General features: G+C 35.9%; 2 protein-coding genes across 5 annotated transcripts in view; one reads left to right on the top strand and one right to left on the bottom strand.

The window, feature by feature from the left end:
- Positions 1-253: 253 nt before the first annotated feature.
- Positions 254-9,948, bottom strand: TRMT5 (tRNA methyltransferase 5). Its single transcript, XM_039319491.1, has 5 exons — positions 9,813-9,948; positions 5,959-6,596; positions 3,846-3,973; positions 1,881-2,526; positions 254-1,448 (listed from the first exon to the last, which is right to left on the bottom strand). Exons 1-5 carry the CDS (start codon positions 9,815-9,817, stop codon positions 1,372-1,374), a joined length of 1,494 nt encoding a protein of 497 aa, XP_039175425.1. The 5' UTR covers positions 9,818-9,948; the 3' UTR covers positions 254-1,371.
- Positions 9,948-26,504, top strand: part of SLC38A6 (solute carrier family 38 member 6) — a 42,880-nt gene continuing 26,323 nt past the window's right edge. For 3 of the 4 annotated variants that reach the window (XM_039319493.1, XM_039319492.1, XM_039319495.1), the window contains exons 1-5: positions 9,948-10,170; positions 11,572-11,702; positions 13,163-13,236; positions 18,097-18,149; positions 18,707-18,746. In XM_039319493.1, coding sequence (XP_039175427.1) covers positions 10,069-10,170; positions 11,572-11,702; positions 13,163-13,236; positions 18,097-18,149; positions 18,707-18,746 — 400 coding nt within the window. In that variant the 5' untranslated portion in view covers positions 9,948-10,068. The remainder of the gene's footprint in view (positions 10,171-11,571; positions 11,703-13,162; positions 13,237-18,096; positions 18,150-18,706; positions 18,747-26,504) is intronic. The other variant, XM_039319494.1, reaches the window with a different exon arrangement.

The following is a 26,504-nucleotide window of genomic DNA, read 5'->3' as shown; positions in this document are numbered from 1 at the left end:
TCCCATTGAGGATGTTAGTTACTATTTCCAGAGATTATTATTGGGTAGTTATTGCAATAAAACCAATAGCTATATTAATGTTTACTGGATAAGAAATAACTGTATTAGGACATTCCCCTCCCCCCAATGAAAACTCTTATGTTATTGGAAGAATATTACCTGTGTTTCAGAAGCAGCTTTCTGGACTAGAGTCCACTCCATATGATACATGAAATGTTAATTATCGATTGACAAAAAACCAAGAATATTATACCGTTTTAAAGACTATTTAATTTGGGAAAATATTTCATGTATTTGAAGCATACCAGCTTAAATGTGCAAATTGGAATTCAATAATCATGTAATATCAGGAACAGAAGTACATTTAGAATTCCACAAACTGAGAGTGATAGTATGTCATTAGAGGGCATAAAAATTCTATATTTTGTTACAAAATTAAATACATATCAGCTGTTATTGAAAACAGCAAAGCAACTGCTTTATGAATTTAGGAAATGGTAGGTTGTGTTTTAAACTGTAATATAAGATGCATTTGAGTATAATTAAGCAAAATGCAAGAAGGCCTCTCTAGATGAAACATACACCTAGTTTACAAACTAATATTTTCATTTCATATCCTGAATTCCTCCTTCCTCTAAAACAGGAGCATATAATCATCAGATATGTGTGTATAAACACAGTTGCTTTTATAAACAAGGAAGTGAAAAACTCAGTTTATGAATGCAGATGCTCTTGTTTAATAACCATTCTTTCAGCAATTGTTCAAAGTTACAATGGTGCTGAACAAGGAGCCTCATACAGTCCTCAAAGTTGCGGCGATTGTAGTGTCCCATGGCCATATGATCATGATTCAGGGATTTGGCAACTGGCTCACAATTATGATACTTGCAGCATCCCACTGTCACTGGATCGCCATTTGTAACCTACACTATATTTCAAATACTTCATTGCTTTATCCTTCATCTCCCTTAGCTCCTCAGGAGCCATTCAAGATCTGTGGCTGGACATAGACATCATAGGACCAATGACAACCAATGCCCTATGTATGGGTACTTCAAGACTGGAGTGAAATATTTCATCTTGTCCATTTAATTTTATACTTTCTCATTGGTGGATGAATAACTGGACACAAGCTTGAACACAAAATTATGGAAAAATACAAAATTTAATGCTCTTTAAATAAGACAATTGACACTAATCATATATAATAGAATTTAAAAGAACTGAAGCATAATCAGCATATAATTAGCTCGTGAATCAACGCTGAGAAAAGATTAGATAACTGCTGTTACACAGAGAGCAGATCCAATGTACTTTCCTCACCTTGAAAAATTAAATTAAAATTCTATTCAGTCATGATCCACATATCTCCTAGATGGTTTGATTATTTTCTTCAGTGTAATTTTCATTTGTGCATGGTCGTTTAGATGGAGGTTCCCCCGGATCATCTGCAAGATGATTAAGATAATTAGTTCTGAATGGCTGGTATATCTATCTGTCCCTCCATCCCAACATAATAGCAGCTTATGTTTCTCAGATAGTCTCTAAGCACTGTTAATTGTGTGGTTTTGGCTAAATAATTTTCATAGCATCAAAACCCACATATACATAGATACAATGGCAGTCAGTAACTGCCCATTTTACTAAAACATGATTTGGCTCTTAGCACTCAAAAATAAAATTAACAATTTATGGCAATTGGTTTTATAAATCACACAAAACCAAGCTGACTAACTAGATTATAGATTAATGCAGTATATATGTCAGGACAATTTGAGACAAGAGATGCATAGTGCTCTTTAGATCTCAACCCAAGAAATATCCTCAATCAGAGTCAGGTAGCAACATTTTACTAAGCCTCCATTCACCCACATATTTACCTGCCAGAGAAGACAGTGGCTTGTATAACACCTCAGCTGGAAGTTGAAAGCTAACGCACATCATTTCTTTATTGGGTGCCACATTTCTCACCCATTTAACAGAACAAAGACTATACAAGGAAGCTCCCAGTAAAGCTTCCACTCTTTCTTGAACATCTTGGGTAGGGTTATCATGTTTGGAAAAACAGTGACAGTGCACTGTAGGAAGTTCAGCACTGCTTGGTTCTCCATTCAGGAGATGCCTGAAGGCATCCAGGAATTCAATTGCCATGGCTGGCAAATTCATGATGATATGTACAGAATTCTTCCATTCCTTTGAAGAGAGATGCTTATCCAGTTCTTCTTTCACTGGCCCTTTCAAGAAAGTCCTGCCATCCAGGTTGAAGACTTTGACTTTTTTGTCCACTTTATTTAATTTACAGTTGTGCTGGAGCCACTTGCAGGATTCAGGGTTGAGGTCGTTTGCAAACACCATGCAGTTCTTCTTTGCGGCAGGGATTGCAAAAGGCCCCACCCCTGCAAAGACGTCAAAAAGAAGGTCTCCTGGCTTTAAAAGGTTGACAATCCGCAAATGTTCGGTAGAGAGGCGAGGGTTCCAATAAACTTTGGAAAAATCAAATTCATACGAGATATAGTTTTCCTTAACCTAGAAGAGTTCAAGTGAATAGGCTGACTGTTAGCTGCCAAAGGTCAGGAAGAATGAAATGCAATGGAATATTATATTTTATTCCAAAAATTAGAGTTCCCCTTTGCTAGCTCTGAAAGAATTGAGCACCATGTCCTTGCAAAAGATCAGATTGGGAATAAAGTGACCCAAATTAAGATTCATCCTCAAATATGGAAGTTCACTGGATGATTTTGGCCCAATCATTATGTTTCAACCATCCTAACACGGTGTTATGTAACTAAATTCTAGAGCAACAATGATGTTTATATTGAATGAATGAATAAATATGTTGTCATGTTTATATAAAAGTGATTGATTAATTAATTAAAAGAGACAGGACACATAACTCCATAGCTCTCTATATATCAACCTTAAGCATTTATGGTGCAAGAAGGGACAGATCCTTAGAACTACATAGCTACAAATAAGGTTTATAACACTAGCATTTTACATCAATGTGAGATCTAGTTTTCATCAGTTGAAAGAAACAGTTTTACACTCTAAAGCACCAATGTCTTTCCAATTCAGAGGTTCAAGATGTTTTTTTTTTAATTTTGTCTTACTTAAAAGAAAAAAAAATACAAATAAAATAATTCAATCAGTATCTTAAAATTAAATATTACTGTTTGGTTTACACCTTCTTCAGTAATATATATTTTAAACAAATTCTTATCTTTAAAGAGAACATACATTTATCATATATTTACAATAATATTGTATCAACTGTCCCTATCAGGGAGTTAGAAATATCTATAATATATTTGGAAGGCAAAAGCTGAGATAAATGAGAATAATATACTAAAACAATACAGTACATACACCTTTTCAAGAATCCTATATACAAGATCAGCTTTGTATACATGAGTCCTAAATCTTATTGAAGTGATCCACTTCGCTCATTTGCTTTACAAGTAGTCCTCGGGTTACAATGGCAATTGAGGCTGTAATTTTTATCACTAAGTGATGTAGTTATCAAATGCAACAATCTGTGACTACCTTGCTAATCAACAACAATCCAGACAGTAACAGTTACAGTATACGTGTGTGTGTGCATGCATATTACATAAATTCAGCCACTGGTAAACTATATTCCTCTTACTAGAATCTTTTAATCAGAGCTGCAATTTTATTTAGCCTAGACAAGCATATCTGAAAACACAGATTTCAAACTCTATAGAATTGAGACGCAGACAAGAAATCATAGTCCAACATTCAATAATGTCTATTTCTTGCTCTGCTTATATCTCCTTGGTAAGTTTCTTTCTGCTAGGATAAAAAACAATTGAAAGTCTCAGTACCTTTGTTATCATGTTGGCACCATCTCCAGCTAGTAGCTCCATTTCAAAGTTTCGATACATATTATCTATAATATTGATTTTATTTACAGCACAGGTTATTCCTTGATTTTTGTCAATGATAACTTGTCCTGAAAGTCAAATATGCAAAAAACACCACAAAGATAAAAGTGGTAAGCAAAGCATAGAAAATCTCTTCCATAAAATGAATGCTTCATTTCTTAACAAAGAAAGGTAATCTTATCCTCCTGTGGAACTGCCATAATGCTTGCTTCTGAAACCTTTTAACATCATATTCTCCCCTATACAGAAAAAACTTAAAATTTAACACCCATTTTTCCTCATTTTGGGAAGTTTGTTGAATGGCTAAGGGGCAAAATGGCACACAATATTCCTTTATTTTAAAGAGATATTAGAGAGGAAGACGCAATTTTAAAAAGGCAGCAAAAATGGACAAAGAAAAATGGCTAGAGAAGATGGGAACCTTGGTCTCTAATATTTTTATAAAACAAACCTGAATATCCTCTTAAATATTTGAATGAATTATTCAAGCATTTGAATTCAAGAATTTATATTATCCAAATGCGTTTTTACTCCACGTAAAACTTCATTAAAGGGAAGAGGGAGGGACTTTTCCCATACAGGATCTATTCTTTTGTCCTATCAATCCATAGCACAGAAAGAACTGCCAAACTATTCTTGACTCAGTATAGCAAACATCAACCAACAACAGTGAGACTGGAATGATCAAAGGAAAAAACAGAGAGACATTGAACAGAGACCTGTGATTATTGCCAGTATACAGCCACTGGGACTGCTGAGAGGAGGAAGCTGGCATTTCGCCAACTGACAATTTTGGATATTAACAAGAATTAGGATGTAAAAACATCAGAGCAGATCTCCAATGTACAAGTCTTTGAAATCCTGGCTTTTCCCCAGAGGTTGGTTTAGAATAAGTGGTGAGCCTTTTGGGGGAGAGGGGGGATTTTACATGTTAATTTGAATGTCTTTTCCTCTGGACAGACGTATATCTTTTATCTTGGCTCCTGCCATCTGTAATATTGCATGCCACCCAGAATCTTAATGGTTCACAAAATTTGATAAATATAATACACTACCTCTTTTTTTTTACATTACGCAAACATATTAATGCTTTTATTTTATATTATGCAGAGACCATCTCTCAGGTTATCTGCACCTTCTGAAGGGATGGGGAGGGGATTTTATGGTTGGCGTGCTGTGGATGCTGCTAGGATCATCGTTCTGAGCTTACTGTGCCATGAAATCACTGCACTATGTGACTTCCATACACCATACTTCTGCCATTCCATACACCATTCCATTCCCTCACCCCTTCACTGGCTGCTGAGAAATAGGGGACTGAACCACATGACAACGCAGAAATAAAGTTGCTTTCAGTGCTTTTAAGATGACAAAACTGATGGAAATATTTTATTCAGATCAATCGTGCCTAAGATTGCAGACAGAAAGAGATGCATTGTTGCTTTCAACCATAGCCAAAAGTCAAGCAAAATATGCAATTCTATGACTTCATATTTAAACTCAGGGAAATTGAATATTTCATTTATTCTTCCAGGTTCTATTGCATTCTACTGCTTCCCTGAATACGCAACTGCAGGAATGTAACAGCTCAGCAGTTGCACTCATACTGTTCAAGCAGAAGGTCACAAATTTCGATTTCCCCAGCATCTTTATTTAAAAGGATTGGTTAGCAGCTGACGGGAAAAGATCTCTGCTTCCAATTTTAGAAAGCCACTGCCAAGGCTAGATTGACAGTCTGAGCTGATACAAAGTATTTTCCTCTTTTCTTCATTTAAAAAACACATAAACCATTGAAACTGACCTTGCTTAAATTAAATTCTGTATCACATATCGTGCTAATTTATGCACTAGGTTATACATCATCTTTACAAAAGATTTATTGCTGCTAAACTATATGAAACAACTCACCTTATTTTAGGCACTGAAAAGCTCAAATGATTTTTCACATCTAGTTTTAAAATATTAGCCCAATTATCTCTTTAGAAACCATTAAAAACGTTTCTACAGTTTTTTGATGCACAGGATTACACAGTAATTCCTGACCACAACCTACCAATTAAATGTTTATAAGGCAGCTGATGGCTTCTCAGATTCATGTGAGCAATATGGCCAATTCTGCTAAAGGCTGTGATGATCTCCTGGCCTTCAGGAAGCACCGCTTTCAGAATTTCTTCTGTCTTGAAATTATCATAAGTAAGTTTCATGTTATACTTGACTGTTTCAGGTTTAATACCAAAGCTTTTCAAGATCTGTTGTCCAGATTCACCCAAGGAACCGTCAGCAGATATTTTATGTGGGTCTAACAAAATGTACTTTCTGTTTTCATCGTCAGGGTCTTCAACGACTCTCTTGAGACCCGGTCGCTGGAGTAGTACTCCTTTAAGAGACTTCAGCAGATTGTTTGTTATGTCTTTGTTAACTAGAAGAGCTGGGATGATAACATCATTTTTGAAAGCAGCTTTGTCAAGGGTGGTCATTCCACGTACTCTGGGATGCGGCAAGAACCCATCAAGATCAGGTTTCTTATCAGCCATCTCCTGCATGGTGAAGAAACTTGGTCTCTGAATTCCTGGAAGATGTTCAAGCAGAGACTGGTTCCAAAGCATCCACACCTTTGGAAATAATGTTTCTGATCCAAAATACTTCACTTTCAGGAGGCAAGGGAATACGCTTTTTAATTGCCTTAAAAATCTAAAGGAAAAAGTATTCATTTTTTAGATATTACTCAGAGAAAAGGTACAAGTTTGCATGTCTGTACGGTAGTCATAAACTATTCATATGAGAAAGTCTAAACCAAACTTTGGGTTATGCAAGATTTGTATAATAACAAGCTTCACAGAAGATTGATCTACTAATCATGCTTACTTATTTTAGGGTCCTTGGTGCTCTCTGAGCTTGGTGGTCTTCTTGCAGAGATCATTAGCACTGATGATGCTAGCTAGTTTGGTACTAAAACATCTGCAAGAAAACCACCAAGCTCAGAGAACACCAAGGACCCCACAATTCTACACTGAGCTAAAAATATTCTCTTCTATTCTCTTGAAAGTTCCCTGCTAACCATAGTTTTTTTTATCCAAAGTGGCAAATCATGATTACCAAGTTGAGAACAAGCCAAATTTCTAAACCAAGTTTGAAGGATGGTTTAAAACAGTGGTTCTCAACCTGTGGGTCGGGACCCCATTTGGGGTCAAACGACCATTTCACGGGGGTCGCCAAACAACGCAGTCTGCCATTTTCCCCCCCTTTTCCTCAGCTGTGCTACTCCCTTTTATTCTATTGGCTTTTGAAAGCCAATAGAATAGACTCTCTTGAACAGAGTCTAATTCTATTGGCTTTCAAAAGCCAATAGGAATTGTCTAGGCTGTCTCTGCCCTGCTGAGCCCGCCAAAAGTCCCATTCTGCAAACGGTGCTGCACCAGTTGAGTAGTCCTCGACTTACGACCGGTTGGGGGTCGCGGCATTAAAAAGGTTGAGAACCACTGGTTTAAAATCTTGTTCTAGATCTCATAGTCACAATAGTCATAATTTCTGTAATCCCAAAATTACAATTATTAAAGGATTTCTGGGTTTATCTACTGCATATCTACTCCAAGAAAAGGTAAAAATAAAGCATTCTGTACCCAAACAAAAAAATTTGCACATATTGACTTCATAAACATTTTGCAGTTAAAATAAATGTAGTTTTTGCTTAACATCCATTTGTTCAGTGACTGACGTTAAAATGATGCTGAATGAACAGACTTATAACCAGTCCTCAAATTTCTGGCCATTGTAGCACCCCATAGTCACATGAATAAATTCAGGCGAACATGGGCCTACTCACATTTACAACTGACTTTTGGCTACTTGCTGCCACCAGCTACCCCTGCAACATGGCCCTATCTACCTCCATCGAACCTGGGCACACTACTGTACTGGCTGGGTCTTCTTTATGTCACTTTTTTTTGCACCAATTCAGTCAGAGCTTCTCTCACACACTGACCAAGGCTTCTCATGTGTGCTGGCCAGGACCTCCATTCACGTGCTAGGCAAAGTGTCTGCACCTGGCCCAGGACCCTCTTTCAGGAAAGGAGGCCCTGGCCGGGTGCAAATGAGGCTCCTGGGAAGGGTACGAGAGAAGCCCCACCTGCATCGGTGCAAAAGATGATGGCATAAAGAGTAGTGGCATGTGTTGTGGGGAGGACTAGCAACATCAGGTAGGCAGGTGACCCAAAGGGCTAAAAGAGGTTAATGAGGTGAGTTGAAATAGAGACAGTTCCTTAACTTTTTCCAGTAATGGCTTGGATTCTGGTGGATCCTCATCTAATAACCATGTGGGATTTGCTCAATGACAGTAACTGGAACTGCCAATGCTAAGCAGAGTGGTCATTTAATGTTCAGCGTAACAAATGCATCATTTAAAGACAGAGTTGCCAATCCCAGTTAGGGTCATTTAAGTGAGGACTACCTGTATACATGTCAGACTGGATTAGTTTCTCTTAGTATAAGCAGAATACATTTAAATATACATATATAATCAAATAATAACAAATTTGCAAATGAAACGCCAAAAGCCGATCAAACTGTCGCAGATTTCTCATCTCGCTCTTAGCATAGTCCAGTTATCTTGCATAAAAAAGACAATGAAAAGCTCAATAACCATGTTTCATGATCACATACTAAAACATGTGGGTGTACCTGAAATCAGACAAACTATAACTTATCTATAGCATAGAATACTATAAAGTGGAGTTAGTCCACTAAACCACTTGTTTAATGACCAAAGTTAGAATGGCACTGAAAAAAATTGACCTATGACCGCTTTTCACACTTATGACCATTGCAGCATCCCTAAGGTCATGTGATCAAAATTCAGATGCTGGGCAACTAGTTCATATTTATAACAGTTGCTATGTCCCAAGGTCATGTGATCACCTTTTGCGACCTTCTGACAAGCAAAGTCAATGGAGAAGCCGGATTCACTGAACAATCATGTTACTAATGTAACAACTGCAGCGATGCACTTAACAACTGTGGCAAGAAAGGTCGTAAAATGGGGCAAAACTCACTTAACAATTTGTTTATATCTTGGCAAATTTTTAAATTACTGTTCTTAAATTATGTTGGCATCATACATTACTTTGTGTTAATGCGTCTATGCATGCTTTTGAGTCAGTCTTAACTCCTGACGATTCCCAACAAATCTATGCAGTTTTCTTAGCCACATTTTTAGAAGTGGTTGCCATTATTAAACTTTTGGATTCACTATTATGAGATGTGCTGCCAGCTACCACTTTGGCTGGCTTCAAAAGAAAATTTATGGACATCATGGGATCAAATATGATGCATTTTAACATTTTACCACATTGAAATTTGTTTTTCATTTATTGTATTGTTGCTAGCCACCATCTTTTTTTAAAAAAATATTTTTATTTATTAAATTTTTATGCCACCCATGTCCCCTATAAGGTGACTTTGGGCGGCTTAATGAAATATACCAAAAGGCATACGAGCCATAATAATGTTACTGAATATTAGGATTGTCTTGTTATTTATCCACAATCGAAGGTTGTGTAGTTTCCTGTTATTGGAGATTTTTCACAAGGTAGGCGGTTAGTGCTTTTCCAAAGAGCCTTCTACAAATCTGGTGCCCCGTCTATGCATTATAAGCCAGAGTGAAGAACGCTGTTTCAACCACTGATTTCTCCCATCGGGCAGGGGTTAGTTTCAATGCTCCCTCCAAATCTGATCCTTTGGACTGTCTCTTGCAGCATGTGCAACGTGCGGCTGCCTTACTGCGGAGAAAAGCGACCATCCAAAGAGAGAAAGGGACAATCTGCAGAGGGTTTCCTCGTTGGGGAGTACCCAGGACCCCCCCCTCTCGTGCCCCCTATTGAAAGAGGCCCTTCCCACTCCTCCCGACCTCACCTCATGCCGGCCTGGCGCCGCGTTCCCTTCGCTCCTTCCCCCAGAGGAGCCCGGCCTTCCCGGCCTCATCATCACCCGTCGCCGCGGCCAAGAGCGGAAGGGGGCGGAGCGGCCCGGCCTTCCAGCCCACAGACTGGCTCTGGGTAGGGCCGAGCGCCGCCTTCTCTACCTCGCCCGGCCGATCGATCGTAAGAACCGGCTGACTGAGAAGCGGCGGTGGCTGCTGTTGTTGCAGCCTTTGCTCGCCCAGCGCACCATGGAGCAGCCGCGAATCTGCACAATCAATTCCGAGCCGGGATGGTATTTGTCGGCTCAGGACCTGGAAGATGGAGCCCCGCTCCTCTCGCCCCCGGACACGGTGCGTGTCTTGCTTGGGGGCTCTCGGGACGCCGGGACGCGACTTTCGCAGGCAGCCCTGAAGGCTTTCTCTTTCTCCCTCTCTCGCTGACTGACCGGCAAGAACCGCACTTTAACCCAGTCCTGAATTAACTCATTTTCTGGGTTCGCTTAATGCTCCGAGCCACGGGCTATCTCAGCGTTTGCAAACTTTGCAATTCTAAGATTGTGCGGACCCCAGCTCCTAAAGTCCTAGCGGGGGAATTTTGGGAGGTCCACACATCTTAAGGTTAAGCAAATCGGCTGGGTGTGCACAACAATGCTGAACCATTAGAAACAAGGGTTAAGTCTTACCAAGCTTAATTTCTAGAAATGTACAGACACAGCTAAAAACATGTGTTTGAACAGAAGATGAAAAACATCCAGGGTGAGTCAGGGTGAAGAAGTCACATGATATGATTGCCATTACTATATAACCTGGTTCCTATGTGAAATCACACTACCTCATTGCCTCAAGCCTCTTTGCCCTTAAGTCTTCACAGTGAGCTCCCTTTCAAATGTGTTGGACTACAGTTCTAGTGGTCCTCCCAATTGAAAACGTTTAATCTAGGTGAGCCAGTTGGTGGAAAAGGCACCAGACTAGAAATGGGGAGATTGAGTTAAAGTCCTGTTTAGTCATGAAGACAGCTGGAGGTCGTTGGGCTAGTTTGCTCTCTCTTGGCCCTAAGAAGGAGAAGGCAGGGGCAAATCACTTCTGAAAACATGAAGCAAAAGTACATGGATTTTTCCAAGAAGGTGCCAGAAATCAAGACTGATTTAAAGATATTAAAAAAAATGAGACATTGGAAAACTTACCGTCTTATAGAGAAAAAAATAGCATCCCTTGTTGCCACCAAATGTATATTATTTCACAGCTTCTTAAAGCCTCACTGGAAATGCCCTGTTACCCTAGAGAAGAACATCATGCAACAGAGATCCTCCCCACCCTTTATAATTTTCCAAATGTCCTGTCCACCTGTCCAAATGGGTTATGTGTTAGGTGTCCTAGAACTTTCCAAGCCTGTACAATCTATAGAATGGGTAGATGTTCTTGTAGACACATGGTAATAGTAGACATACCTTTTGCAATAAAGATTTGCTCCATGAATATCCCAAATGTATAGACTTTTTGAAATTATTTCATTCAAAACTCTTATTAGCTATTTTGAATCTTCAGGGTATGTTTAATATAAATGCATATGGTATTTTAAATCAGCTCCCATTAGAACAACTGTAGCAAAATATCTGTATGTCAAACACATGATTTCAGATTACTGAGAATCTCTGCCTGTGAAGTACTTGGTTTCTTTCATAGTTGGTTTGGCCTTGAAAAACTAATTAAGAGGTTTGAATGTAACAATGCATTTGGTTCTAACATTTGCAGGCATCCTTGAATCATGTATCAACTGGCACCTCCTTTGGCTTTTCTGTGTTTAATTTAATGAATGCTATCATGGGAAGTGGGATTCTTGGTTTGGCATATGTCATGTCCAAGACAGGAATCATTGGATTTAGGTATGTTTTTATTATCACTTCTATTTTTGAGTAGTTTGAAAATTTCATTGTGGTCTATATTTATGTTTACTTTAAGAGTTGGGATTTTTAAAAAACTTAAATAAAACTGATTATTTTAAGAATAAAAGTAACTAAAACTGAACAAACAGATCGAGAGAATGTTGAATTCCAGATCCCTCCTCTCTTTAACTTAGTCTCTATTGGTATACTATTGGAAATTACTAATTATGATTTCAGGTACAAAAATCAGGCACTTAATTTTAATAAATAAATGCTATTTTTGATGTCTCTACAAAATCAGAAGAAACTAGTGTGGAGAAAGTTGCATTGTGATGCTTTCCATGAGGTTTAGTCCTCAGCATCTATAGCCAGAAATGGGAAAGACTTATCTAACTCCAGAGAGCATGTCTTTGCAGACAATACTGAGCAAGATGTTCTGATACAGATAAAGTAGTGTTCTATTTTCCTATGTATATAGAATGGAAAATAATTAAATCAGTACAGTGAAATAAATCTCTTACCTGCTGTCTGAATTGGTGTAGGGATTTATTTTATCAGGAGGCCTATATTCTGCAACAGAATATAGTATTATATTCACATTGTTCAAATATGGTTTATTGAATGAGCCAATTCAGCCTTGCAGATATATCTAATAATCATAACTTTTCCCCTACAATAGTAGCAAATCAATCAAATTATATTTTAGTATAATGAATAAACCCAGTCCAGTCTGATTTGGCAGTGCTAGCCCAGGTACTCTTCTATGTGACTGAAGGAGGCCATCACTCTTTTAATTAGAAATGCTAAACATTGTGTCTGGGGCCTTAATGTAGAAAAGTCCCTCTTCTTATTCTAATTCACTAAAAATATTCAGAGTTAAAGTTCTATAATTACCTATGTAACAAAACAGGTTTTGACATATCAGTTTTCAGTTATGTGTCCAAATAACACAAATATTTATTTTGATGGGTGCATATTGGAAATACTTTTTTTTTTGGTTTGGGAATTACGATTCACTTTGCAGTTCAAGGTTTATACAGCCAGAGCCAGATACTGTGATGACTAGTGAGCAAACATATAGTTGATATTTATTATTCCTCTTCTCATCGGTATCTACTGATACCGATACAAAGATACAATACAATCATTTAAAATACTTTAAATGTTACCAAAGTGTATGTTGTAATAAAAGGTTTGTTATTTTTGCTAGATTGGGATGAGTCATGAAAGTTGCTAAATTCAGTATTAGAGAAAAGTCAGAAAAAGCAGAACATGGAAAAAAGAATCAGCAGTCATGTGCATCATATTTTATCTGTTTAAAATACAAAACGAGGAAATATGTCTTATGATTTATTTTTTTTGTTCGTTGTTTGGGGGAAAATGTAGTTTCTGAACTCTCCATTTTAATGGGAAACAATGATTGATGACATTGATGTTCATTATTTCTCTTTTTGTCCTAGTATGCTGCTGTTAATTGTTGCTACCCTTGCATCTTATTCTATATTTCTGTTGCTTAGTATGTGCATTTATACTGGTAAGTAAAAAAGCTATAGAGTTTTAAGGAGCTATGTATAAAACTTCGTAAGACTTTAGTGGGGGCAAAGTAGAAATAGATTTTGCAAACTGCATTTTACAAGTCCCATTCCTAGAATAGTCTGTGCAATGCAGGCAAATAATTTTTAACCTTATAAAATTACTACGAGGGTCAGCAGCTTTTTTAGATGGTGACACTGTTGCAAAAATCTGGCTATGCATATATGTATATTTATATGTACATACACCTATATAGTCATATACATATTCACGATTAAAAAGGTTAAAAATATACATATACATATATACATATATACATACATACATACATATATACATACATACGCACACACAAAAGGCAAATTGCATCATTATTGTTGCCAACAAAACTGTATGGATATATCTGTGTAGTTGATAATCATGTTATTCAGTCATGTCCAACTCTTGGCAGTTCTATAGGCCAGGTCTCTCCACATCCTCCAAAACTTTATAGTTGATAGGAGATAAATTGATTGATAGATTCTTTACCTGTACTCCCCCACAGATATAATTTGAAAATTATACTTTAAAAAGTTGTTAAAAATATTTAAATATTTTAAAAATCTACATAGTTTGTCTCAATTGTTGATTACCAGAACTATAAATTATTAATGCTGATTATAAATCTGATGAAAAATACTTTATCTTTGTAATTTATAAATCAAGATAATTAAGTCTATTTCTGGAATATTTTCAAGAATAAGTTCTGAATTTTGTTCTTATTTAATGTATTCATTCAGTGAGGTGATATTATGTACATGCTTTAGAGCTCTTTTAACGTGGATGATCCTTAAAAGAGGATTTGCTACATTTTGAAAATACACTTATCACATCTTTTTTAAAGAATTTAATTAGAAACTATATTTGCTGCTCTGGGTTAGAAAGGAGCTAAACATACTTGCTACATACCATGTACCTTGCAAAACCTGCCCATAATCTCTGTGTTGGGCAATTTTTCACCCAAATTTCAGAAATTTATAGACATATAAACGGAGATATGTTGAAAAAAATTGAAATATGAAGAAAAGACATAGAGGGGCACATCTTTTGTGGAAGTATGAATGCGATGTTATAGAATAAACTCCAGAAAACTTAGGTCTTTTTTTAAAGTGTCTCTTTTTATCTGAACTCTGAGCCAGTTGACAATCCCTTCCAAATTGTCTTCCTATATCTTTAACTGATTATTCATTGGGTCTTTGCTAGTTTTATAATTAGCCTCTACTAGAAGCCCATCTGAAATCTGTGCTTATACATTTTTAGGGGACAGGTAATAATCAGAAATACAAACGTTACTTGCTACTTAGTACCAAATGATAGCTCCCCCCCCATCAAATAGCATTCAGTGCTGCTGAAGAAGAGTGAAGAATCTTTCGAAATAAAATAATGTGTTTATGACAAGCTACATTAAAGCCTTCTGAATATTTAGTTGATGTTGACATGCAAGAAAAGAAAATCTGAAGTTGCAAAGACAAAATGAAACAGGAACATGGAATGTAAGAAGCATGAAAGCTCAATAAAGTTGAAAACTGAAATGAATCAGCTGTACGTGGTAATTTATGCATCAAAGAATTAAAATGGATAGAATTTTGACATTTTCAGTCAAAAGGTCATATTGTTATTTATTCAGGACACAAAAATAAACAGTTGTTTTCAGTTACAGTATTTGCTATATACTGTATATAGCAAAGAAAATACCTGGGTACAATGCAGTTAATGAGCTGATAATATTAATTACACATTTTGGACTAGTTATCCAATAGGATGGGTATGATAATTTAATATGATGGTTATCCATGTTTATGCCTAACCACTGATGCAGCAGAACATTCAAACAAGACGTGCCATGTTGTAGTTAATGATAGTACTACCAAAGTTGGAAATTGTGGGCAGGAAAATAAAGTTGGATTGTATGGCCTAGAAAACAGAAGTTAAGAATGACAATCAGTTTCTGTCCATCCAAATATTTCTTCATTGATAACATGTTCTTCAAAATGACCCCTGTAGTGAACATTGCCATATGGAGCACACAGAAATTAAACTGGATATGTTATTGGTACAAGGAGGTGGAAAAACTCAGGTATGTTAGCAAACAAATTGTGTGAGGCTGATTATAGAATAGATCATGAACTGCTCATGGGCAAGTTCTAAATCAAGCTAGAGCAAAAACAATTTCCATATGCTTCCATGTGCATAAGCTACAAAATATGGAATCACTAGGAAATCCTGAATCTCACTGAGAAAGTACCCAAGAACTGCAATGAAATAAAGAGAGTTGTTAAAGAAGACTATGAAAAAAGATTTCTAAAGTTCATAATCAGAAGAAAACAAACTTGATATCAGAAGAAATGAATCCAAAGCCAAGAAAGACAAAACGCTCAAGAAGGAATTTCATGAAGAATACTATATCAGAAAAGTTATTAGAAAAGACAAGAAGCAGTTTTTCAACATCTATAAAAATATCAAAGAAAGAAACAGAGAAACATGACAATTGTTTACAAAGTATCTCTAAACTCAGGAGGACAGCCACCTCAAATTGGTATGCTAAAAGATTCCAATGGACACACGCTAACTGATTTAAATTAGATGGAAGGAGTATACTGAAATACTGTACAACAGAGAACTCAGTGTAGAAATAAAAGATACTGCTTATTTACAAGAACCTCTACCATAGTATTTGAAGATTAAGTTAATCAGCACTTTGATTATTTTGAAATCAGAAGGTTAGAGGAATTTGTGGAACATTTATGAAAAAATAGTAAGCAACAGAAGAAGAATCCTTAAATGTTCTAACCAAACTATGACAGGAAATTGGTAAACAATAGAGTGACCAATAAATTGAAGTGGCTAATCTTCATACCAATACCAAAGAAAGGTGATTCAACAGAATGTGCAAACTATCCCACGATATCCTTTTCTGCCCTTACCTCCCAATGTTGGAGGGAAATTATCACAACTGCCATGACACGACAAGCATAGCTTAAAAACATCAAAACTCACAGTCATACCAAGCCACTGGTTAAGTTTGGATGACATTTTGAACTTTAGCTTTTCTTCACCCAAGTCCTTTTCTTTTCTTTTACCTATCCCTGTGTCAGTGATAGGAGAGATAAAACAGTCTGGGATTATTTCAGCTTTTTTCATTATTTTATGGTTGCAACTCACCCATTCAGCTTTCCCAGTTGTTACTGGCTATCTTATCATACTGTTCTTTCCTGTTTCAATTTTAATTTCTGGACTTCTGTGCCTTTACTTTTTATGGAACAGAATTTTTTTTCAAGTTGGGTTTTCTTCTCTTCTTCATACTTCTGGTTCTCTGTAGCTATCTCTGACTAGTCAACTTTCCTTGGTTCTTCTCAAAGGCTGTTCCTCCTATTCTCCATTTGATCTGCACTTTTATATATTCAAGAGGTAAGATCCTATTGTTATGTGTAAATTATTATTTCTTCAATCAATTGCTTTTCAGTAAATATTTCCCTCTGCAATATTTAGTAAAGTGAGCCTGCAGTTAATGTACAATAAACACATTTTAAAATTATAGCTAATCAATAAAAGCAGCAGTAAAACAATTATGATGAAAGCTATCACAGCTTAACTGTGTCTGGTGGATCAGTCTGAGAATGCTTTTAGAAGTAAAACCCAGCAAATAGTGGAGACTGATAAAAATTGTCTGTGAAATAGGCCTCTTGGATAAAAAATAGGCATATTAAATCCCATATATTTATTTCCTTGATTTTGCAGTGAGCATGCTAAACTTGGGAACAAGTCCCAATGGATGCCAGAAGATTTACTTCTGATTTATTTGCTTCTGAGGATACCTAACAGGCGACAATACAAGAAAAAAAAAATGACAAAATAAATAGCAGTTTTACATTGAAAAGGCTATCTCTGCAATACATTCTCAAAGAATTGTACCCAAGATGTGAAGTTCTGAACATTTTAACCATTTTTCTAAAAAAATAATAATATTTATTTGTTAATCACATTCATATGGCTGTGCATCACATAAGAAGTGATTTGGTGTGGCATAAAAAAATCAATTTGGCAAAAGGTTTCCTTTTTCTGGAATAAATGAAATGGTCAATAAAATGGCTGTTAGCTTCACAAAATACACACACACACACACACACACACAAATTTTATAAAACTATATTTTGCATTGAAAAAACTTACAAATATAGCTCCTAACATTCTAAGTTAGCAAAAATTGGAATTTTCTTCATATGTTATACTTACCAAAATCTTTTTACCAGATCATTTCCCAGATTTCCCCCCGCCCCCCCCCCCCCAAAAAATTACAATATGAGTAAATAGAATGGTTATTTTTTATTTGGGAATTTGTTATATATCTTACTTGGATATAGAAAGGATGAAAGGCATTATTATTATTATTATAGCTGATCACCCAATGAGATGTTTAAACTGAATTTGGCATTTTTGATCACTTATTGAGTCCTTCCGAAGGATCTGGAATAGGCAGATGTTATTATTTAATAATACAGGTATCATTGTTAATGATTGAATATTGATATGACTTTAATAATGGTTGTGAAGTGATATATTGATATAAGGTAGTCTACATGCAAAACAGTGGTCTTTTATCATGTTAAATATAAATAAAATATCATGTTTTAAATATACATTTGTTCCAAATGTATAATAAGTAGAAAAAACACACTGGGTCTGGTACAATGGTGTTTTTTTTAAAGAAGAAGCATATTAGTTAGATCTATGAAAGTTAAAGTTTATACTTTGTAGGAATCCCTTAACTATATATAATTTACCACTAAATGTGTATTGTTAATTATTTGTTCCCTTTTTATAGCTGTCACGTCTTATGAAGACCTTGGTCTCTTCGCCTTTGGTTCACCTGGGAAGGTAATTTCCAAACTCCTCTTGCAATTAATATGCTGAAATCCAAGAAAATAAAGATAAAGTTTTATTACATTAGAGCATACTCTAGAGTTCTACAAAGCTCCTGTATTTACATGGAATTTTGTACATGTAAGAGAAGAAATGTCTTTGTTTATGTCTCCCCCAACCCTCCCCTGTTTTTGTTCTTTCACCCTTAGAAAGAATAGAATTTTCTTACATCACTTTCCCATGTAATTATAGAGATTGTTAGTGACTTGTTCAGCATAAAAGAAAATTGAAAGTTGTCATTAGTAGTGCATGCAAATATCTCTTTCATTCTAGTGGATGTAAAATATATAAATCTATAGCAGTTACTCTTCTGATCATAGTTATACAATATTTTAAAAATTATCTTGATTTATCCTTCCATTTTTTAAAATTATAGTTCTAAAATAAATTTAAAAATCCATGCTGTATAGATATCTACCTTATTTCTTAGTTCGGCAATTTCTTATGAGTTTTTAAACACATGTTTAAAAGAATGTTTCTTTTTTTCTTAAACTAATCTACTTTTTTGGCAGGTTATTGTGGCCAGTACAATCATTATACAGAACATGGGAGGTAAGGAAAACCCTTCCAGACATTAAAATGCTGAATGTCCTTCAGAGAGAATGTACATTAAAACTTAATGCGGTTATATAATATATATAAATGATAAAGCAGTAGTAACTCTATTTAGCATATTTCCAATCTGAACTGTAGAACAATTACTTGGAATATGAAAATTAGACCTTTTATTTCATTAACTTTTTATTTCAAATAATGTTGAAAACATTAAAAGTTTTGGTAATTAAATGAAAATAGATTGCTACATTCATATTTATGACTGCAAATATATTTACATCCTACTGGTGTTTTCTAAAGGAAAAGGAAGTGGCATAGTCTGTCCCCCTTGGCCTTTCTCATGTAAAATGTCCTGCAGATGTTCTTGTAAATATGTATGTGCAAGGAAGCGTAGAAAGTTCGGCATACTAATTTGCTCCTGCATAATTATGGACTTCAGTGTTTTACTTGAAATGAAGCTAGATTCAGCTGGCCGGTCTGCGGAAGCCATTACAAAGCTGACAGATTTGTAATGGGAGGTTGGAGAGGAAGCTTGTGCTCATATATAAGAATATTTAAAGATGTATCAGCTATTTAATAGATCTCTTGCTGTGTGTGATGTTTGTTCAGTAATCACATGAAGCGAAAGGGCTAAAGCAAATTCCTCTTTTAAAAAGAAGAAAATAAAATGGACTAATTAGAACTATCGAACAAGAAGAGGAATGAATGATAGCTTTTTAAATCTAAATATACTTCAGGGAATCAAGCTGGTTTCAATAGACCTCTAAGCCAGGGATTCTCAAACTATGAACCTTTGCCAGCCTATAGAGATCTATCAGGTAGTATCCCCATAATTAGCATTCAGAGCCTACTTACTACCAGCTTCTTCCTCTTTGTATCCATCACTAGTGAGTTGTTCAATTTCTGGTCTGAAAAGTTTAGTATTCAGAGATTGTATTGAAAAAATAACTTTGATCAGAAAGTTTTTCATAAAAGTTATTAGTAAATGGCAGGGGTTCCCAACTGGGGGTGCTTGCACCTCCTGGGGGTGCGAGACGATATTCCAGGGGGTGCGAAAACTTGGTTTTCAAAATTATAGTGTATATGCATATTTCGTTGCTGTTGTTTTAAACTTTTGTAAGTGGTGCGAGAATATATCAGAAGCGTTCTAGGGTGTGGGATTTAGAAAAGGTTGGGAGCCGTTGGTTTATGGCATGAGGTGCATCAAATATTTAATTTTGTGTTAACATTTTAGTTCAAAAAGGCCTTTAAAATGGATGTGATAGGAAGGCATATACAATTGCAGCTATCAATATTATCTCATAAATTGGAAAAAGCATTCCCATAAATGTCTCTCACAAAAAGTGTTGGGAAAGGGCATTTATTTAACTGATGGTCCTTATAATTTCCAATCAAATTAGTCCACAATTGCAGAATGTTTTTAGAAACTTTGCTCTGAGTTAATTATTCTGAAAATGATGAGTCATAATCCCCAGGGAGAGTGGGGGGCTGGGGTGGAAGGACATGAACAAGTTTGAAGGCAGATCATATTTCATCTTGACAAACAGAGTGCTGCCTTGTCAGACAGCTGCTAGCAAATTCTGGGAGTTGAAGTTCACACTTGTTATAGTTACCCAGGTTGAGAAACACTGGCTTACTTTATGGCTAAAGTCTTCTTTTGTTCTGTATAAAAATAATGCAGAACATACTTTATTGCTTTGCCAAGATGCCAATAATATAGGTGGGGCTTCAGTTGCATTGTGTCCACCATCTTGATTTTTTGATCTTGTTCATGCAGATAAACTTTGCCAGATTGTACAGACAAAGAAAATTGGCCTTAGGATAACAGAAAAAGCTTTTGTAAATTGAAGGATATTGACTTTTTGCTCATCCAGTTTGCTATTAGAATGGCTTACATTTTTTTGGGGGGGGGGGAGACAAAATTTAGTAAGTTTGGTAAAATATGATAAGTTAGAATAGGAGAAGAGAAGAGAAACATTGGAATTAATTAACATTGTAGATTTAAACTACTTCACTTAAATACTAAGACTGGGAGACCAACAAAGCATGGTGTGGAATAATATTGAAATGAATCTAACTCCTCAGTTCTTAAAAGACATTTTTTTTCATGTAACACATTTTTTAAAAGGCTAGTCCAAAAAATTAGACAAACGCTGATGAAAATTGGAAGTAGACTTTTTTTTTCTCTCCACAGTACATAATTGCAAGTGCATATGAAATAAACAGGCACTTAAGAGCAAACATCACCAATCTCTGCCATGAGACATCCGTTTCTTGGTAGAGGTCGGCCTGATTTAGTCTTTGAAATACCTTCTGTATTTTCCACAACTATTGAATGTTTACAGAGAGATTTAGACTAATTTGAGTGCTTACCCCATCAGCAGAAGCTATGTTTGGCCAGAAAGCTAATTACCTTACTGTTTTAAATTGAGGATTTCCAGCTCTCTTTTTATTGAGGCAAGTTTGACATCTGCTAGTTGAACAATTTGGAACCATTAAGATCTGTTGAATTTTTTTTGTAATGTAGTAAATAGTCCAGGATGTTTTTAGAATTGTATTTTAAGGAGGGGTTCAGAATTTTTTAAAAACTTGGTTATAGGCTGCATTATTCAACCTATATAAATTATGTAGACTAAGGTTAGATGATTTAATTACAGATATTTCTGAATTTGGGAACTAACTGGTAATATTTTGAGTATTATTTGGAATAATGCAAAGGATATAACATTCCAAATCCTGTGGAGTCAAGATTGTTTGTTAGTTTGTCCATGTAAAGAACATTTCTATCTAGGTTCCGCTTCATGGATTTTATTTGGCATTACAAGAGGATCTTAAGGTAGAGAATCTCATTTGTTTGATCAGTGAGTTGAAAAAAATAAATATAGTTCAACTTTATAGGTGTCAAAGAATAGAACTCTCTTTTTCACAGAGTCATTGGAGCAATCACAGAGGGCAAATCACTTTGCAAATTAAATATCCATATGATTGATAATAGGAGTATTAGAGTCTAAATGTTTGTATAGATACTTGCTGAAATAAAATTCTATGTTGTGCTTTCTTAGTTTGTTTCATAAACTTCCACACAACATCATAAACCAAACTAATTGGTAGGAACAACTAGTCAGAGGGAATGCAGTTCATTCTTTCCACACATCAGATGTTTTTAAAGGTGTCTTGAAAACACTTCAGTAAAGAAAGAGAATCACATGAACTCTCTGACAACTCCTTAAGTGTTTGACACATACCCTCCTTTTGTCACCAAATTGAAATGTTGGCATTGATCTTTTATTTGTGGAAAACTGGAGCCAAGACTGACTGTATGATTGTGAAGCTTTAAAAACAAAAATTGCTTTGTGTGTGTCAGCACTGTGCAAACTGAGGGCAAAGTAATGCATCTTCTGAAGTTTATATTTGTTTTCACTATTCTTACATAAAATCATAGAATCATAAAATCATAGGACTGAAAGGGACCATAGAAGTCTTCCAGTCCATCCCCCTGCCAGTGCAGGAATTCTTATTCCATCCTGGGCAAGTGGCTGCTCAATCTTTCCTTGAAAACCTCCAGCAATAGAACAACTATGACTCCAAGAGGCAAGCTGTTCCATTGCTTAATATTTCTCACTGTCAGGAAGTTTCTTTTTAGCTCCAGGATGGAGTAAAAAGAGCTCTCTTTAACAGGCTTCCATCCATTGCTTCTTGTCTTGTCCTCAGGAGCTTTGGAGAATAAGTCAACAACCCCCAACTCTCTGTGGAAGCCCCTCATGTACCGGAAAACAGCTATGTCATCCCTAATTCTTTTCTTTGTTAGGCCAGACATATCTAGTTCACTTAACTGTTCCTCATGTGATTTATACTGCAGACTTCTTATCAACTTAGTAGCTCTTCACTGCTCTCTCAGGGTCCAGCATCTTTTTTTCTGTCGTAGTGACCATAATTTTAAATGTGGCCTCACTAGTATAGCATAAAGCACTATTATCATTTCTTGTGATCTTGATTTTATCCCTCTGTTGATATAGCCTAGGACTGCATTGACTTTTTTGGCAGTTGCAGCACACTGTTGGCTCATACTTAGCCTTGTGATCTATGAGGACACCTGGATCCCTCTCCCAGTTACTACTGTTGGGCCAGGTACCACATATTTTACACCTGTGCATTTGATTTTGCATAGATGTAGGATGTTACTTTTCTCACCACTGAACTGCATCTTGTTAGCTAGAACCCAGTGCTCAGATTTGTAAAAATCCTTTTGAATCTTGAATCTGCCTTCCAAAGTGTTAGCAATTCCCCCAACTTGGTATCATCTGCAAATTTGACGAACTCTCCTATCCCCTCATCTAGATCATTTATGAAGATGTTGAAGAACACTGACCCCATAACTTATTACAAACAAGCCAACTTATGTGATTCCAGTCATTTTGCAATATTTCCTCTTATGTACATGCATAAACTCCACCAATGAAATCTAGATTACAATTTCTGTAGTGAAGATGAATGAATGTAATTGACATCATTCTGATCCTTACTCTGATAAAAAACTTGGTCTTTGTCCTACTGAACAATTAACAGTCAAAGCAAATTGGTGATGGATAAGAGTTAACAGAATTCAAGGTGGGCTGGACTTAAATCTCTTGTGGGCACGAAGGGACTCAAGATTAATGACATGTTTGACCCCTCCCTTGGGCTCAGCCTGGTCATCTCCTACTTTTTTTTTCTAACATTTGGTTGGAATTTCCCTTCTTGTCGCATTGGACCATTATTTTGTGTCTCAAATTCTGGCACAGCAGAGAACAGATCTCAATCATGTTGTGCCTAATATTCTTTCAGGTATTTGAAGAATGCTCCCCTAAATTCCCTCATCTTCTCTTGTCAAGACTAAGCAATCCCAGGTCTTTTAATCCCCTGACCATCCTCATTGCCCTTCTTCAAACCTGTTCTAGTTTGTCTGAATCCTTCTGAAAGAGTGGTGCACAGATTTGACCAATACAGGATAAAATTGTTATATCCTATGACTTGGATCCATGCTTTTGTAATTATATTTTTGCAACCACATCACACTGCTGAGTTATATTTAACTTCTTTTTTGTTCCTTTTTTTGCACATATCAGCAAAAACAAAACGTTTTTGCTGTTCTTAGCATGTTTTGCAGGCCTTAGTGGTTCTAAACCTGAACTTTGCTGATTCTCTTCTCTTCCAGGCTACTCTTAGTTTGTGACTTGTCTCTCTTTCAGCCTCCCATATCTTCTTTTTTGCTGCTTTGTTTTCTGATTTTGATCAAGCTTTTCCCAGTCATATTAGCTTCTCCTGTCTTCCGTTTATTCCTTCCATTTGTAGTTGCCATTATCTATCTTCTTTTTTAGAAAATCTCTTTTCCATTAACTTCTGTATTATGGATTTTGTTTATCATTGTTCTGAGTTTAGTGAAATTTTCTTTTGAAGTCCAAAATGAATATTTGACTTCATTCGGCTTTAGTTTATGTTTTCTCCTATGTATTTACTATTCCCATTTTATTTATTAAGTCTTCCTTACTGTTTAATCAAGCACAGTAGATTCTCTTGTATGTTAATCTCTAAAAGAGGAAGTTATCAGAAAATAAGGTAGGAATCTCCTGGAAGAACCATGGAGATGGTATTCTCCATTAGTCTGAAAAAATGGTGCCTCTGCTCATCTACATTAGACTCATCTCTGCTCATACTCTCTACTCATCTACATATCAACACTGGAAGAGATTGAACAACAATTTGTCTGAAATAGTATACGGGTTCCTGCTGGAGCAAGTGCTTGGACTAGAACACCTCCAAGGTCACTTCCAACTCTGTTATTCTGTTATCTAGTCATTAAAATGGCTCTTAAACAATGACACAATTTTTCATGCTCAAAAGAGGAAATTGTAAGTAAAACCATCACTGCTTGATAAATAAATAACAAACATTAACAAATGTTAAGTTGGCTTAGTAGTCCAAGAGAATAGTCCTTCAAAATTGGATTCAAGTTTGCTGTTATTTAAATCATAATAGATGCTTTATTACACTTTCTCTCTGGAGTACCCAGGTCAATTAATGGAAGTTTCTTGTTATAGTTGGTATAGTTATATATGGTAGGTATAGCTATATATTGGTAGCTCATAGGATCAGAAACAGAATTACAACCTGTGTCTACATGTCAGTTTCTGATCTATAAAAATAAGCTTATTACTGCAGCCTTAAGATCCCCCCACCAATTCTATTACTGGAAAAAAATCATTGCACACTAAGTTGCTTTAGGGTTGTCTGGCTCTCCAGGAGATATATAGCAGGATTGTGGTACTATATGTGAAATCCGTTTAGGGCAGTTTAGTAGGAGTTGCACAGAAAGCTCAAACTTCATCCACTTTTACCAGTTTAGAATTCTAAATAGTATATGGAAAAGCAGACATTCTGACCTTGAGCCATGTTGGGAAACAAACATAATTGATACCATATTTGACATACTGATCCTAAGCATTAGAGAGATGGTGAATGTATTCAAAATTGCCAGGAGCAAAGTGCAGCAGGCTTAACATTCCCATGTCTCAGCTGTAGAATTTGGAGATGAGGGAACTGTAGGATTTCTGCTTTCACCAAGCTCACTGAAAATATAGGCTACAAACTCATCTTTGACTCATTTGCACACCTTGCATCAAAAGGACTTAGACTATTACCTGGTTTCAGTGACAACTGTGCAACATGGAAAGTAATTGTATAATGAAAGCTGAATTAAAAAAATATAAGGATGGAATGTGCTGGTCCTAAAAGCTAATAAAGAAGCACTGATAACCCTCATGTGCAAATAGAGTAAAAGATACCATAAATCTACAGAGTGGAGCAGAATTAAGCATTATGCAAATATATTTTAAACTTAAATTTGTTGAGCAAATTAAAGTGACCTAATTAGCATGTAAAAGGATTTACATTATCATGCTAACACGAGGGCAAACAAAGCAAATTTAAGATCATATATAAATCAGACTTAGAGGACAGATACATAAAAGCAAACAATTTGATCCAGCATTCGTCATCAGTAAGAACCAGTCCAACATTTGCCTATAAAACTTTCATCTGAAAACTTAAACAAAAGCTAATTTGTGCAGTTTATAGGTTAACATTCCATCTTCAATAATACATTGATAATTATTTAAAATTACACATAAAAGGAAGTTAATTTCTGACTACTTCTCAGCTGGCAGTTAGAATAATAAGTTCATATAGATTAGGACTGCACTATTTTTTGAATCTTCTTTCTGCAAATGACAGGGCAGCTGTGAATATTATGATTTAGGATAGTAAACGTTAATGAGCATGTAATGTTTGCATTTCATTACACTTTTTATTTCTGAATATGTTGTTTCAAATTATTGAATGGTGGCCTTCCAATATTTATTAGTATTATTTGAAGGTGATCTTTATATGTAAAAGCTTTCCCTTGATGTGAAGGCATGGAAGAAACAGTATCAACAACCCAGTAGCTTTCCTTCCTTCCTTCCTTCCTTCCTTCCTTCCTTCCTTCCTTCCTTCCTTCCTTCCTTCCTTCCTTCCTTCCTTCCTTCCTTCCTTCCTTTTGTGGATAAAACACACTCATCCAAATAATATCATTTGCTCATGAGCAGCCAAAAAAAGGAATATCTCCTTAAGGAAGCCTAAGGGCAAAATTATATTCATTAATTTGGCATTAATTTCCTTTATTGTCTATAAAAAACTGTATATGAGAGGTAGACACATACTTTTTAGTTTATATAATGA

This window comes from Crotalus tigris, unplaced genomic scaffold, assembly GCF_016545835.1.
Source record: "Crotalus tigris isolate CLP2741 ecotype Arizona unplaced genomic scaffold, ASM1654583v1 scf7180000023598.3388751, whole genome shotgun sequence".
Classification (NCBI taxonomy): Eukaryota; Metazoa; Chordata; class Lepidosauria; order Squamata; family Viperidae; genus Crotalus; species Crotalus tigris.
This window is presented reverse-complemented; position numbering and strand designations above follow the sequence as displayed.

Coding starts and splice junctions, on each gene's coding strand:
- TRMT5 (XM_039319491.1), bottom strand. Junction 3,974..5,958: donor GCCTTATAAACATTTAATTG/GTAGGTTGTGGT, acceptor TTTGACTTTCAG/GACAAGTTATCATTGACAAA. Junction 1,449..1,880: donor GCCACTGTCTTCTCTGGCAG/GTAAATATGTGG, acceptor ATCATCTTGCAG/ATGATCCGGGGGAACCTCCA.